This window comes from Marmota marmota, unplaced genomic scaffold (assembly GCF_001458135.2).
Source record: "Marmota marmota marmota unplaced genomic scaffold, marMar, whole genome shotgun sequence".
Classification (NCBI taxonomy): Eukaryota; Metazoa; Chordata; class Mammalia; order Rodentia; family Sciuridae; genus Marmota; species Marmota marmota.
In genome coordinates this window covers 24,339-38,666 of record NW_026000144.1, presented here as the reverse complement: position 1 = coordinate 38,666, position 14,328 = coordinate 24,339, and the positions used below count along the sequence as shown (strand labels likewise).

Here is a 14,328-nt window from a genome sequence, read left to right as displayed (position 1 = left end):
CTGACGGGATGATGAATAAACAGTGGACTGAGAACATGAGGAAATACCTCAGGTTTGACTGAGACATGAATTTCTTCAAATCAAATATAATTTAAATATTTATTTTCAATCTTTGTTGGGACAGAGAAAACTATTTTTATTTTGAAAACACCTTCCCTTTAAAACAACAAATTTGGTGCACACATTGAATATGTAATGGATTTTATTATTTGTTATTCTCTACTGGATATGATTATCCATTAAGGAAAACACTGATTAACACAGCTAGATAAGGACTCCTTCAAAACATGCTATAAAGTTCTTTTGGCTTTCAAATTGTTAAAAGATTTTATATTTTATCACATTTCCATTTCTTGGTCAACAGTATTTTCAGTTGATTACAATTCTAAACAACCTTCTTGTTCATTTGATGTGTATATTCATAAATTTATTTTAATGAACTTAAATTTTCTAAAACTAAAAACACTTAAAATGAAATTTTCCAAAAGCATTGTTTTCCAAATATATTGAATTAGAGATATAAATATGTCTACATTTTGAGGATATATAATTAGTGATTTATTTTTCATGCATGTTATATGATGCATGATTCCAAACTGCTAAGTTAGCAGACCACATAGCAGGATTCTTGTAGTTAAATTCAGTAAGTTGAATGTTATTTAGCTAAACATACTAACCTTTTGTTTCAATTCAAATAAATTTCCAGTTCAAGAATTTAGAAAAGCCAGAAGCGGTGGTGTACGCCTATAATCACAGCAGCTTAGGAGGCTAAGACAGGAGAATTGCAAGTTCAAAGCCAGCTTCAGTAACTTAGCAAGGCCCTAAGCAATTCAGTGAGGTCATTTCTCTAAGTAAAATATTAAAAAGGGCTTGGGATGTGGCTCAGAGGTAAAGCACCCCTGGGTTCATTCCCTGGTACCAAAAAAAGAAAAAATGTAGAAGTCATCTGATATTACTACTTTAAATTCAAATGTAGCTCAGGTATTGCTTAAGAAATATCTGCATAATAGAAGAAACTAAAAGATTCACTTGTCAATTAATTTCTACTGGCTAAAGTGAAATCAAATCTGTAAAAAAAAAATCTGCATCATTTCCCATTATTCTGTTGTTATTGATCTTTATTCACAGGTGTTTGAATTCCCTAAAAACACTTAGGATATGTATGTATTAGATGTTTAACCTATTTTATTCCATCGTCCTATCTGTGGATAATCTATATAAAACTTAAATTGAGCAACAAATATACCACTTATGGTAACTTTAAAATAATAATATTTTACTATTTATTATTTTTACAGAATTTAAAACTTAGAATATCATGAGTTATTTTTTAAATGACCCAATAAACACCCAACCTGATTATCAGTAGTACCCTGCTTTAAGACTTCATGTGGCTAAGATATCCAGCTGGAAGAGAATTCAGTTGACCAATTAAAATGCTGAATGTGATTTTTCACAGAATCTTACAAAGCACACACATTCATCACAATACACTGCACAGAAATAGGGCAGCCACTTACACTTAGCATATGTGTTTTCAATCCCAGTCCAGGATTCGAATTCTATGTGATCCAAGCCAACTTATATTTCCCCAGTTATATAAAGAATAGGAAACCTAAGTTAACTGGAACCTCATGTCTAGATTATTCCAAAGATGTTTAATTGGTGGTTCCTGGGAAAATTCATCTCTTATGTCTGCTCTAAGAAAGAAAGAGAGAAAGAAAAGGTCAAAAAGACTCATCTTGGCCTGGAGTAAGAGAGATGTGAGACTGTAATATTTACAAAAGTTGCTGCTATGATCATATCCTCTTTACAGGTAAATTTGAGTTTCTCATCAGTCCAGGGCTTGCCAGCCTCAGACAATCACCTGAAGGTCAAAGCCACGCCCTTCTCCCTCTGCGCCCTCAGGGCTGTAGACCAGAGTGTGCTGCTAATGAAACCTGAAGCTGAGCTTTCACCTCAGTCGGTGAGTACCACTTCAGACTTGGGTTTAACAAAATGCTCACATGGCAAGACTATTTTTGGACGTTGCAACTGCAAAGGACAAGTTTTTCTGAGTTATAGGCATGATGTAATTCCACAGCAATCATTGAACCAAGCACTTTACTTGTATCATCTCATTTCATTCTATTATATACTCTTTGACAGAGCAATCTTGTTTACCACCACATTCCCCATGACTAGCACAGTTTCTTAAGTATAAGAGGAGCTTAACCCATTTGTCATAAGTGAATAAATGAACAATAATTTCAAGTAGGTATTATCATATTACTTTATGACTGAACAAAATATACCTAGTCCATATTAAATGATTATAGAGAAAGCATGCTAAAACTGTGTTTCAGAGGTGAAATTCACAACAAATTGGTTGCAATGCAGCTTCCTAACACACTGCATTTAAGTTGTTATGTAAAGTGCCAGGTTTTAAGTTTTTACTGAAATCAAGACTTTACTGATTTTAAGAGTAGGTGAAAGAGAGTTCCTGCCCAAATTATTTTTAAAAATGTCTCTTATAAATACAAATGACCAAGAAATATATGAAAAAATATCCAACATCCATCAGAATCAGGGAAATGCAAATCAAAACTACATTGAGGTTTCATCTCCAATTAGAATCCCAATCTTCAAGGATGCAAATAATAATAAATACTGGTGAGAATATGGGGGAAAAGGTACACTCATACATTGTTGGTGGGAGAGCAAATTAGTTTATAGCCACTTTGGAAAGAAGTGTGGGTATTCCTCAGATCTGGAATGGAGCTCTACCTTATGACCCAGATATCCCACTCCTGGGTATTTATCCAAAAGAACTAAAATGAGCATACTAGTGATACAGGCACATCCAGTACAACTCAAAATAGCCAAATTATGGGACCAGCCCAGATGTCCCAACAAGAAAAGAATGGATGAAGAAAATGTGAGGCACACACACACACACACACACACACACACAATGGACTTTTACTCAGCCATAATGAAGAATGAAATTATCGCATTTGTTGGTGATTTGATGGAACTGGAGGACATCATACCAAGGAGAGGTCTTGGATAGGCAGAATAAATATTGTCAAAATGGCCAAACTAACAAAATATTATAAAGATTTAATGCAATTCCGATTAAAATTTCAATGACATTCTTCATAGAACTAGAAAAAGCAATCATGAAGTTCATTTGGAAAAATTTAAAACCCAGAATAGCCAAAGCAATGAAATTAAACCCTTATCTCTCACCGTGCACAAAACTCAATTCAAATTCAAATAGACCAGAGACCTTGCACATAATAGAAGAAAAAGTAGGCCCAAATCTTCACCGTGTTGGCTTAAAACCTGACTTCCTTAACATCAAGAAGTAAAAGCAAGAATAAAATGGGATGGATTCAAACTAAAAAGCTTCTTCTCGGCAAAAGAAACAATAATGTGAAGAGAGAACCTACAGAATGGGAGAAAATCTTTATCACATGCACCTCTGATAGAGCATTAGACTCTGTGTTCTTGATAATATAGGCTTAACAACATTAAACAAAACCCATAACCTTTGAAATACCATGTTGAATATTGTCACATTAAATATAAACAAAATAAGAATTTCCCCATTATTCTCCCAATTTCACAGGTCTATAAGTTACTACCAGAAAAGAGTGTTGTTGGCACTGGATACAGAGGTACACCAAATGCAAATGGTGAAAAATGCATCCATGCAAAAGACATAATTCTCAATGAAATGGTATACACACCAAAGCAGCTACTACATAATGATGATGTTTACAGAATTTTTGAGGTAATTCTTTTTCCACAAAATAAAACCTAAGTTGCTTTGTCTCTATTAAGGTGGAGAATCAATAGAATTCTAAGCTATAGGATTTAGTCTTCCACAAACTCTAACAAAACAATGACAAAAGAGAAAAATATTGGAATGTCAAAGGCATAGAAAACTTTGTACAGATTTTCATACATGAATTTCTCTGTTACCTTAAACAGCAAGTGATTTATTTTTATAGCCAAAATCCTTAATCAAATTTATTTTCATGGTGAGTTCCATCATCATATTCCCCTTTCAATAATTCTTAGAGATTCTAATGTATGAATAGTTTATTGAAGCCATCATACAAGTCGTTAGGACAATAAATCCTTGTTAAATGAATAATGACTGAATGTATAAAGTGCACTACTTTAACTCTTACCTTTAAGGCAGTAACATTTCAGGCAAACAGAAAGCTGCCATTTTCTTAAGAAAGGATTAACACTATTTGTGTTAACGTCAACCTGTTTGAAAAATGTATAATTTTAATTATTCTTTAGTAGAGTTATAAAAGAAGAGTTTAACTAGGTTGTGAAATTAAATCTAAATCATACCACCATCAAAAAAGAAACACAAATTTTTTTATACCTTGAGGAAAACACACGTCATTCTTCTGACAGAGGTCAGCAGCTAAGCTGAAAGAAACTTAAATCTCTCTTCTCAAGCCTCTAAATTTAAATAAATTTAAATTTAAATAAACACACTTTATGTTTATTAACTAGCTGTTCAGTCTTTAAACCTTTATGTCTGACTCTTTCTATCCCGTATCCAACTGCCACTGACAACTATGCCCCAGGGTCATATGGCTCCCCAGGTACTCTGAGATGAGACAGTAAGTAGAGTTTATCAGCGATGAATATTGAAGGTAAAAGGTGGGGACAGGGAGACTCCAGGAATCAGACTATTGTGACATGTGTGCTTTTAATGCAGATATTCCATATAGTTAAAAACTGGGAAAGAAAAGAGGGAAGGAAAAATCCCAAAAGGAACCAATCGAGTATACTTATTCAGGGAAAGGAATATCTTTGAATAAACAAAATCTATTAAATTGTGGAGAAAAATCTCTAGTATGCAATCCCACAATTTCAAATGACAAAACCACACTTTCTACAGGGAAATCATTAAGATTTATCTAGTTGGCTATACATATAGGGATGCAGATCTTTAGTGAAGAAATAGGAGGGAAGAAAACATCTAAGACTGAAATCTGTAGTTACCTGGATACAAAAATAAATAATTCCAGAGGTATCACAGTATAACAGACAATATTTTAAAATAGGAATCATAGGAATCAGAAATGGGTTAGAATTTCAATCCCATTATTCGGTAGGTAAACTTCATGTTCTGTGACTCCATTGCATAATTATAAGTAGACGTCCTCTTTATTGTGCAGAATTTTCATAATGATCCTATTAATTCTGTATTAAACAATAGTGAAAGTGCAATTCGAATTTAATAAATTAATGCCATTCTCAAGATTAAACTTCCTCTATGCTTTAACAAGTTAATCTCTCTTTCAGTCTATAGGATTAAATATTTTTACCAATTCAAAAATCCATAAGACACATTTTTGCCAACCTCCTCATCGTTTTACACCAGTAGCTATGGCCTATGAAGTAGGTAAGGTTGTACTTTATTTGCCTGCTAAAGCAAAAGAAAAATTATACTTTACTGGGGTGGGTTGGGATAAATAATTCTTCATCTAAGTATTGACTCTGATAACTCTGCATCAACTTTTTTGGCAAGTTATCCACAAGTAACATCTTTTCCCTAAATAAGACTTTAAATAAATTATTGTTCTTCTCTTACCCCCTCTCTCTGATGTCAAAATTGGCTATTTTTGTGTGTGAGCCTTCAGTACTTTTGCTATTTCAGATCCTCTTTATTCATTGTAGATTCAATACCTGAATTAGTCAGCGTAAGATCTATTACATTGCAATAACAAATTCACCCCTGTATCAAAATGGCTAAGCACCTAGCCATTTATTTTATTTTATTTTATTTTTATTCACACAAAAGCTACTTGTGAGTCTACTAGCTCTCTAGGATTCTCTTTCTATCAAATAAAATCAGGGATAACCAGTTTGCTTTCATCTGGTAACACTACCACCTCCAGTGGACCTTTCAAAGTCACAGTCATGGTAAAGGAGCAGATTGGTGTGTGACTTTTATGATCAGAAGTGAAAATGGCAAATATCACTTCTGCCTATATTCCTTCCCTAACTGCAAGGGAAGCTGATAAATGGGAAGGATCACGTGGATATCAACTATGGCATGTCTTTTTATGAAAGTTGAATAACATAGAATAATTCAACTTTTGACAAACGTTCTATTGTTCTCTATGTATTTTTTTCAAGATACCTAGAAATAAGGAAAAGTTAAAAGGATCCTGAATATTTTTTCCTACTGTTACCAGGCATTCATAGATCTCTCCCTGGAAGCTTGAACGTCTATTAATCTTATTCTCTAGTAAAAAATGAGTGTGGTAATATAAAGACTTTTTTTTAAAAAAGAATAAACACACAAAAAACATATTCAAATATAAGTAAAATTACTATATTAGACAGGGGTCTAAAACCTCTTGGGAAGACAAGGGTCAAAGATCTAATTATAAACAAAGAAGTGAATAAGACAATTTCCTCAACAAGAAGAAAATCCTGTATAGTGAATAAGTATTATTGTTTTCTTAGAACAAAGGGACAATTTAATATCTCCCCTTTATTTGCTATGATAAATATGACTTTGAAATACCACAAATTCATGTGACCTTCTGCTGGCTCAGTATCTTCATATCTAGAATCAGAATGACCACCAAACTCACTGAGGTGTTCAGAGCATAAAACGAAAAAAAATCTAATTATTATTCCATGTAATAGAATGTTCCTGAAAAAGAAATCTGAACTGCACTATAAATTGATTTTACTTTTCCTCAATATCAAATGCATATTTTCTTTTCAAATCTAAGAGAAAAAAGACTGTCAATGGAATGATGCAGAAAATCCTGTAAATTCAGAGTATCATCATCATAGTATTATCCTAAATATTCTGAACAAAGTTTTCCTTCAGCATCTGTCACCTATTTATTCTTTCCTCTTCATTTTCAGTTACATCTCATCTCATTCCTATCCCTTATAGTTTTATAATTAGATTACTAAAAAGCCATGTGAACTTTCCTTCCTTGTCTCTGGTCTTTCTCCACTTCAGTCTAACCCGTATACTGTGAAAGGCTAATCGCCCTTAAATAGTTATCATGTCTCACTCCCTACTCTCAGAAGGGACTGTGGCTATGGCTTTCAACACCATACCCAAACCTTATTTTATACATATATATTTATAATTATATATTAATATATAATTATACTACGAAAGTGATATTCCAGAAATCAGAGGTATATATAGCTATACAAGTGTATAATAACATTATAATAAAGATATATAAAATAATATTTAAAATTATACATATATTCTGATCTCTGGAATATCTTTTTTATCAAGCTAAGGAACTGTTGCCTTAACAGATCTAATTTATTTGTCCTGACCTTCATGGTGTCTTATTATATAATTACATCTACTATTTACCCAGAGATGTTAAAGTTCCCCAAAAATAGACATTCTTCTCTGGAAGGGGGAGTTTTTCATAAACTCTTTGAATTATTGCTTCCTAGCTCTGCCACTCTGGGTACTCCTCTTTCACTAGCATGCCCTCCATTCTCCTCAGCTTCCTACCCACTAAGGATCATATGACCTTGCTCCTTGTTAAAGTCTTTTCTCCTAAAACTGAAGTCAATTCTCTTCTCCCTGTCTGTCTCCCTCTTTCTGGTACTAGAGACCAAACCCAGGGACACTCTACCACTGAACTACATATGCAGCGCTTTTTATTTTTTATTTTGAAACAGAGCCTCACTAAGTTTCTGAGACTGGCCTTGAACTTGTGATCCTCCTCTATCAGCCTCCCAATTAGCTGGGATTATAGATGTGGCAACCATACCCAACTATTCTCTTTTCTTTCTTGAGTGTTTGTGTCTGTAACACACACATTACTGTGTCCTATTATTTACTATTTATATCTCTATATCTCATTCACTGTTCAAGCAAACAACCAACAAGTAATTTCTGAAATCTTGCAAAGGCTAATGTCCATTTTTCTTGTTCAATTGTTACTGCCAGTGGAAAGCATGATGTTCATTTCAGTGTAACAGCATTATTTGATATATTAAATTACTCTAATCTTTTCCTAATTAATTGAAAAATCATTTTAGAGCTACATTTGCTTTTATTCATAGAGAAAAATATATTTAGCTCTAAACTGTATTTGAACAAGCAATAGGGACTAAACTTTCTACAGGACAAACAGGTAAGAAAACAAAGCAACAACTTGGAAGGCTAAATAATTCTAAGAAGAAACATTCCTTGCACAAATGGCCTTATTCCACCCGAGAAATAAGCTACCATAAGAAATTAATGATGAAGCTGAGCATCGTGGCACAAACCTGCAATCTCAGCAACTCCAGAGATGGAGGCAGGAGGATCTCAAGCCAAAGGCCAACCTCCACAACTTTGTGAAACCTGTGTCAAAATTTTTAAAAATCGGGCTGGTGATATAGCTCACTACTGGTAAAACACTACTGGGTTTCATCCCCCGTATCATATGCACAAAAATAGAAATTAATGATGAAAATGAGGCTTACATTGGGGCCTATGTGCTGTCTTCCCATAGCAACACCAGATGGCTTTCGTTCTGGACTGCGAAGTCTTCCAAGGTTGACTTCCTCAATGCTGACAGACTTTCCAACTACACAAGTGAAAGAGACAGTCCGGAAGTATTTCCCTGAGACCTGGATCTGGGACTTGGTGGACCTGGAGTAAGTCACATGTCCTCTGACATTCAGTTCAGGACAGGATTTGAATCCTGCTCTAGGACTCTTGTTATCCTTGTTCCTGACCCTTTGAGTTCTGCTCTTTTCTTCTCTGATAACTATTTTAGGCTCACAGTTCATTTAACTCACAGATAAGCAATGCTATGAAAAAAAATTCTCCTGAGATAACTAAAATAATAGAAAGCAGGAGGGTACCCTCTCTGCTACGAAAAAGAAAAGAATATAGAAAGGGATGGAGGGAGAGAGGAAAGAGGAGGGAAGAGAGTGGCAGAAAGGGAGGGAAGAAGGGACAAGAGAGAAAGTGCCAGACCTCCAGAGACTCACTGGTCGCTAAACCTTAGGTCAAGCTCACAAGTTTACTGAGTCACCAGGTTCTAGGATCAGTGATGGCTTGAGCTAAAAATGACATTTGTTCACCACCATCCTCTTTCCCTTCATTAGTTTGTCAGGGCAGAGCGAGTTGCCCCTGAAGATCCCTGACACCATCACAGAGTGGAAGGCCAGTGCACTCTGTCTGTCTGGAACCACAGGGCTTGGTCTTTCCCCAACGGTCTCTCTTCAAGTCTTCCAGCCCTTCTTCCTGGAACTCACTCTCCCCTACTCTGTGGTGCGAGGAGAAATCTTCACCCTCAAAGCCACTGTGTCCAACTATTTGTCCCACTGCATCCAGGTAAATGCATCTTTCTGGAAGTGAGTGGACATGAAAAAAGGCACATGGTTACCATGATCATCATTGCCTTTGGCTCCTAGAGAATCCCCCAGGAAATCAGAACCCCCAGGAAATCAGAACCTAATTTCAGAAAGGAAGTGAGTAAAGCCACCTTGGCAGGCCCAATCTACTATGATTACAAAAATCTACGACGATTTTCACTGAGGCCCCTCTTATTTATTCCGAAAATCCAGATACTGTTTCCCCATGATTGCTTCATTTTTTTAACTCTAAAGAAATGTCTTTTTCATGCCTTGGCATGATGCATTTATCCTTTTTCCTGCAAGTTTTTCAATTCCCTAATTGCAAATGCCCAAACTGCAAGGTAGTAGATAGGATCTACTTGTTCAAACAATGTCTCACACCCTTTGGACTGGTATGTACTGTCCCTCTAAGCTATTCTTCCTACAATTGATCTTCTGCCCGTGTCCTGCCACCAACTTGCATTTGGGTGTGGGGGCAGGTCAGAGTGCAGCTGGAGGTCTCTTCTGCTTTCCTGGCCGTCTCAGAAGAGAATAATGAAAAATCTCACTGTGTCTGTGGAGATAGGCAGAAGACTGTGTCTTGGTCCGTGATCCCAAAGTCACTGGGTGAGTGCTACAGCTGTTCACAATCCATAATTTGCTTTCTCCTCAAACCCCAAGACATGCTTTTTCTCCTCATTCAACACTGGTTAAGAGGAAGAAAACCATTCAATACAGAATAACTGTTTAACTCCCTAAAAACCTTAATCCTCAGGAAAGGTGAATTTCACAGCTACTGCAGATGCCCTGCAGTCTCAGGAAACATGTGGCAATGAGGTGACTGAATTCCCAACACTTGTACATAAGGACACTGTGATAAAGTCCTTAATAGTTGAGGTATGTGAATATATTTCCTATCTTGAAAGCTTCATCATATATTATTATCTAACTATGCCTGAACTCTGTTCATTTCCAAGAGTAAAGGTGTGTATCCACAACTCAATTTTTCACAAATACATTCTCCCCTACTTTAGAGAAATGAACTTTTATTCTTTGTTTTTTATTTTTTTTATTTTCAATATAAAGCCTGAAGGAATAGAAAAAGAAGAAACTTACAACACACTGTTATGTGCATCAGGCAAGTATAAAAGTAGATAAAATTCTCATGTTAAGCCATTTATTAAAGTATATAGTTGTGGAATAAATGTCCATTGGTGCATGCTTCCCTCTGAAAAACTCTCCTGTGAATAACTCTAAAGACATTTGACAAGGGACATCCATTTTCTGATTAAAAAAAAAATCATGTGGTATTGGCTCTATTTTCTCAGGGGAGCGAAAAATGAATATTATTAGGGTATTAATTTTTAGTAATTAATTTATGTATTTTAATTAGGTATATATGACAGCAGAATGCATTTTGATTCATTGTACACAATTGCAGCACAACTTTCCATTTCTCTGACTGTACACGATGTAGCATCGTACCATATGTGCAGTCAGTCATATATGTACCTAGGTTAATAATGTCTATCTCATTCCACCATCTTTCCTGCCCCCATACCTCCTCCTCTTCTCTCACTCTCCTTTACCCAATCAAAATTCCTCCATTTTTCCTATGCTCCCCATTATGGATCAGCATCCACTCATGAGAGAAAACATTTGGAGGGTGTTATTATTATTGCCATATTTTAGGGATAAAGGCAAAAGACACAGAGAATCGAAAAGACTTGCCTTAAAGCTGTTGGCTAATAATAAGGACTAAAGTTGTTGACCCAGAAAATAAATTTTTCTAATATATCTGTGTTTTACAAACTTCTCCTGAAACTGTATTCAAAATATTGAAATATTGGCATGACATTTAATATTATTTGTTGTATTTGCTATCATTTATTATTACTACTATTTATTTTTAAACTAGTAGCTTAAATGTCCTCATATTTGTGTAAAACTCTTAATTTCATGGGGAATTCTATGAAATTTACATGTATAAAAATCAGAATTTTACTAATATCATTAATTGTAATCATATAAAAATAACTACCACTAAAAATTTAATTCTGTGCCATCTAGTATCATTTTGAAGACAATGCACCATCTACACATCTGTTCTCTATGCAGATGCCCCTTAACTTATTATGAGATTACAGTTCAAGAAACTCACCATAAATTGAAAACACCATGATGAGTCAAAAATGCATTTTGTGCCAGGTGTGGTGATACACAACTGTAATCCCAGCTGCTTGGGAGGCAGAGGCAGGAAGATAAGAGTTCAAAGCCAGCCTTAAAAATGGCAAGAAGCTAAGCAACTCAGTGAAAACCTGCCTCTAAATAAAAAATGCAAAATAGGGCTGGGGAATGTGGCTCAATGGTGAAGTGCCCTTGAGTTCAATCTCTGGTACCTCCCCCCAAAAATATGTGTTTTGTGCACCTGACCCAACATCCTAATTTAGCAGACAGTACAATGTAGGGTGTCTATTTTCACCATCATGATCCCATGTCTGGCGGGGAGCTGTGCTCACTGTCATGGCCCAGAATTACCAGAAAGTATCATATTGCATATTGCTACTCCAGGAAAAGATCAAAACTCAAATCCACAATGTGTATAGTTCCTACTGAATACACATCACATTTGCACAATGTTAATTCAGACCATCATTTGTCAATCACCTCTAGGTTTGTAGCTTTAGTATCAACTATGTGATAGAGACCATAAAATTGACATTTTGGTGCACATCTCCTTCCTGAACTCAAAGCCATGATTACCATTGCCCACTTATTATCTGCACTTATGGGCATGCAGGTCTAATAGCATGTTTAAAAAACAGAAGCTCTGCTCATCCCCATAATCTTGCTTAACCCATAGTTCTCTCCATTTCAAGTGATGGAAATTTAATTTTCTACTTTCTAGGGTCAAAATTTTTAGAGTTCTCCTTGTTTATGTTCTCTTCCACTCCACATCCAATCCATTCACTAATCTAGTGAGCTCCACCTTCAAGTAACATCTGAAATCTGCCCACTTCTCATCATGGGCACTTCTCTCTAGTCTTTTCTTCCCTGGCCTATCTCAATAACTTCCTCACTGCTCTCCTGATCATCTCCCCTTGTTTCACTACAGCAAAGGGATCCTTTAAATCATATATCAGACCACTCAGATCATGTCTTTCCTCTACCCAAACCCTTCAGGGGTTTTCAATGTTCCTCAGTGTTGAAGCCTGAATCTTTAATGGCACCTATAAAGCCTCACCTCATCTGTGACTTCATATCCTACTAATTTCCCCCTTGCTCACTCCACTCCAGTCACACTGGCCCACTCTGTCCTCTTGGAATACATCTAGGATGCTCCAATCCCTAAAGTAGGTTTAGTTTTGGTTCCTTTGTTCTGGAAGTACCTTTCCCCAGGTATCTCTAAATATTACTCGCTGCTTTAATTATGGTGTCTGCTCACATATGACATTTACCAATGAGCCTTTCAATAGGGAGCCCGCCTCTCTCCCCACACCTTTCATTTTCTGATTAGACATGGTTGACTAGCTCACCAGATAAACCTCTGTCCTCTTCTAATTTTTTCCATAACACCTATCAACCTCTATCATACTACACATGTCCTTGCTTATTTACCTTACTCCAGAAGTTCAGGAAATTCATTTTAAAAAATTATTATATCACTACACTTAAAAGAAAACTTGGTACATAACACACAATACATATTTATAGAACAAATGTGATTATGTAAAAGCACTAACAATAGTAGAAATTAAAATCATCCATGAAAGGAAGGCAATAATTATATCTTAAGGTCCATACTTGTAAGAAATGCCATAAAAAATTAGCACAAATATATATGATTAGTGTGGTTACATTATGATTTATTATATATGATTAATTTTTCTAAGAGATTAATCATGACTTTAGAAGAAACTTGAATTGCATCAAAAATATGATATCATGTGTGAGAGAAATAAAAAGTTGAATCTGGATCATGTAGAAGAAAAAGATTTATAACAAAAACAGAACACTTCTCTCATTTGCCCCTCCCTTATATGTTTATCTTCTTTCATTAGATACTGGAGTGTCTGAAAAGATGTCACTGAGAGTTCCTTTAAATGTGGTTGAAGGATCTGCCAGGGCAACATATTCAGTTTTGGGTGAGTCTCTCAGACCAACAGAAACAGCTGTCTCTCTCCACAATTCTAGTGCATGGGCTCACTACCCAGGATTAATAAAATCACTGACACTCAGTATTGGATAAAAAAAAAGAACACTAAGCTAAGGATTGCACTATGTATCAGTTAGAAAAGGGGGTTCAATGAATGTTGTGTGACATGGGATACCTGGATATAGTCTAAAACGTAAGGAGGGTCACAGTTCTGAACCCTCATCTTCAAGTGGTTTGCTAGGTGGCGATGCTTCCTAGTGGATTTTGAAATGGTTAGTAGTTCCATTTTACAAGACGCATGGTCCTTCAGAAAAGGTGTTGTCACCTGCCATTCAGTTTCTTCCCTGCTTTCTTAAACATCCTAGAAACAAAATCTGTTTTCTCACTTTTTGCTTTTCTTTCATTCTTCTTTCTCACCTTTTGTGCTTTCTGGTTCTTCCCTCCTTAATTACTGTAGCATCTCAGTTATCTAGTCTTCTATTTTCCTAGGCCATCACAAACCATTTCTGTGTTCCTCTGATTTTCTTTTTTTATGAATTTCATTCACCAGGAGATATACTAGGCTCTGCAATGCACAACCTCCAGAATCTTCTAAGGATGCCCTATGGTTGTGGAGAACAAAATATGGTTCTTTTTGTCCCTAACATCTATGTCCTGAATTATCTGAATGAGACACAACAGCTGACAGAGAAGATCAAGTCCAAAGCCATCAGCTACCTTGTCAGTGGTAAGAGATTACCTCAAAAGAAGAAATGTTAATGGACCTCCTAAATATCTTGTGGTGAACTCAAATCAGTATCTCCTTGGCTAAGGTTTGATAGTTG

At 35.7% G+C, this 14,328-nt stretch overlaps 1 protein-coding gene across 2 annotated transcripts in view; it reads left to right on the top strand.

The window, feature by feature from the left end:
- LOC107160646 (pregnancy zone protein-like) overlaps positions 1 to 14,328 on the top strand; it is a 43,422-nt gene that overhangs the window by 17,955 nt on the left and 11,139 nt on the right. For both annotated transcript variants that reach the window (XM_015507301.2, XM_015507300.2), the window contains 10 exons: positions 1,817 to 1,966; positions 3,614 to 3,778; positions 5,320 to 5,419; positions 8,517 to 8,661; positions 9,118 to 9,346; positions 9,849 to 9,975; positions 10,124 to 10,245; positions 10,435 to 10,486; positions 13,410 to 13,493; positions 14,055 to 14,231. In XM_015507301.2, coding sequence (XP_015362787.1) covers positions 1,817 to 1,966; positions 3,614 to 3,778; positions 5,320 to 5,419; positions 8,517 to 8,661; positions 9,118 to 9,346; positions 9,849 to 9,975; positions 10,124 to 10,245; positions 10,435 to 10,486; positions 13,410 to 13,493; positions 14,055 to 14,231 — 1,351 coding nt within the window. The remainder of the gene's footprint in view (positions 1 to 1,816; positions 1,967 to 3,613; positions 3,779 to 5,319; positions 5,420 to 8,516; positions 8,662 to 9,117; positions 9,347 to 9,848; positions 9,976 to 10,123; positions 10,246 to 10,434; positions 10,487 to 13,409; positions 13,494 to 14,054; positions 14,232 to 14,328) is intronic.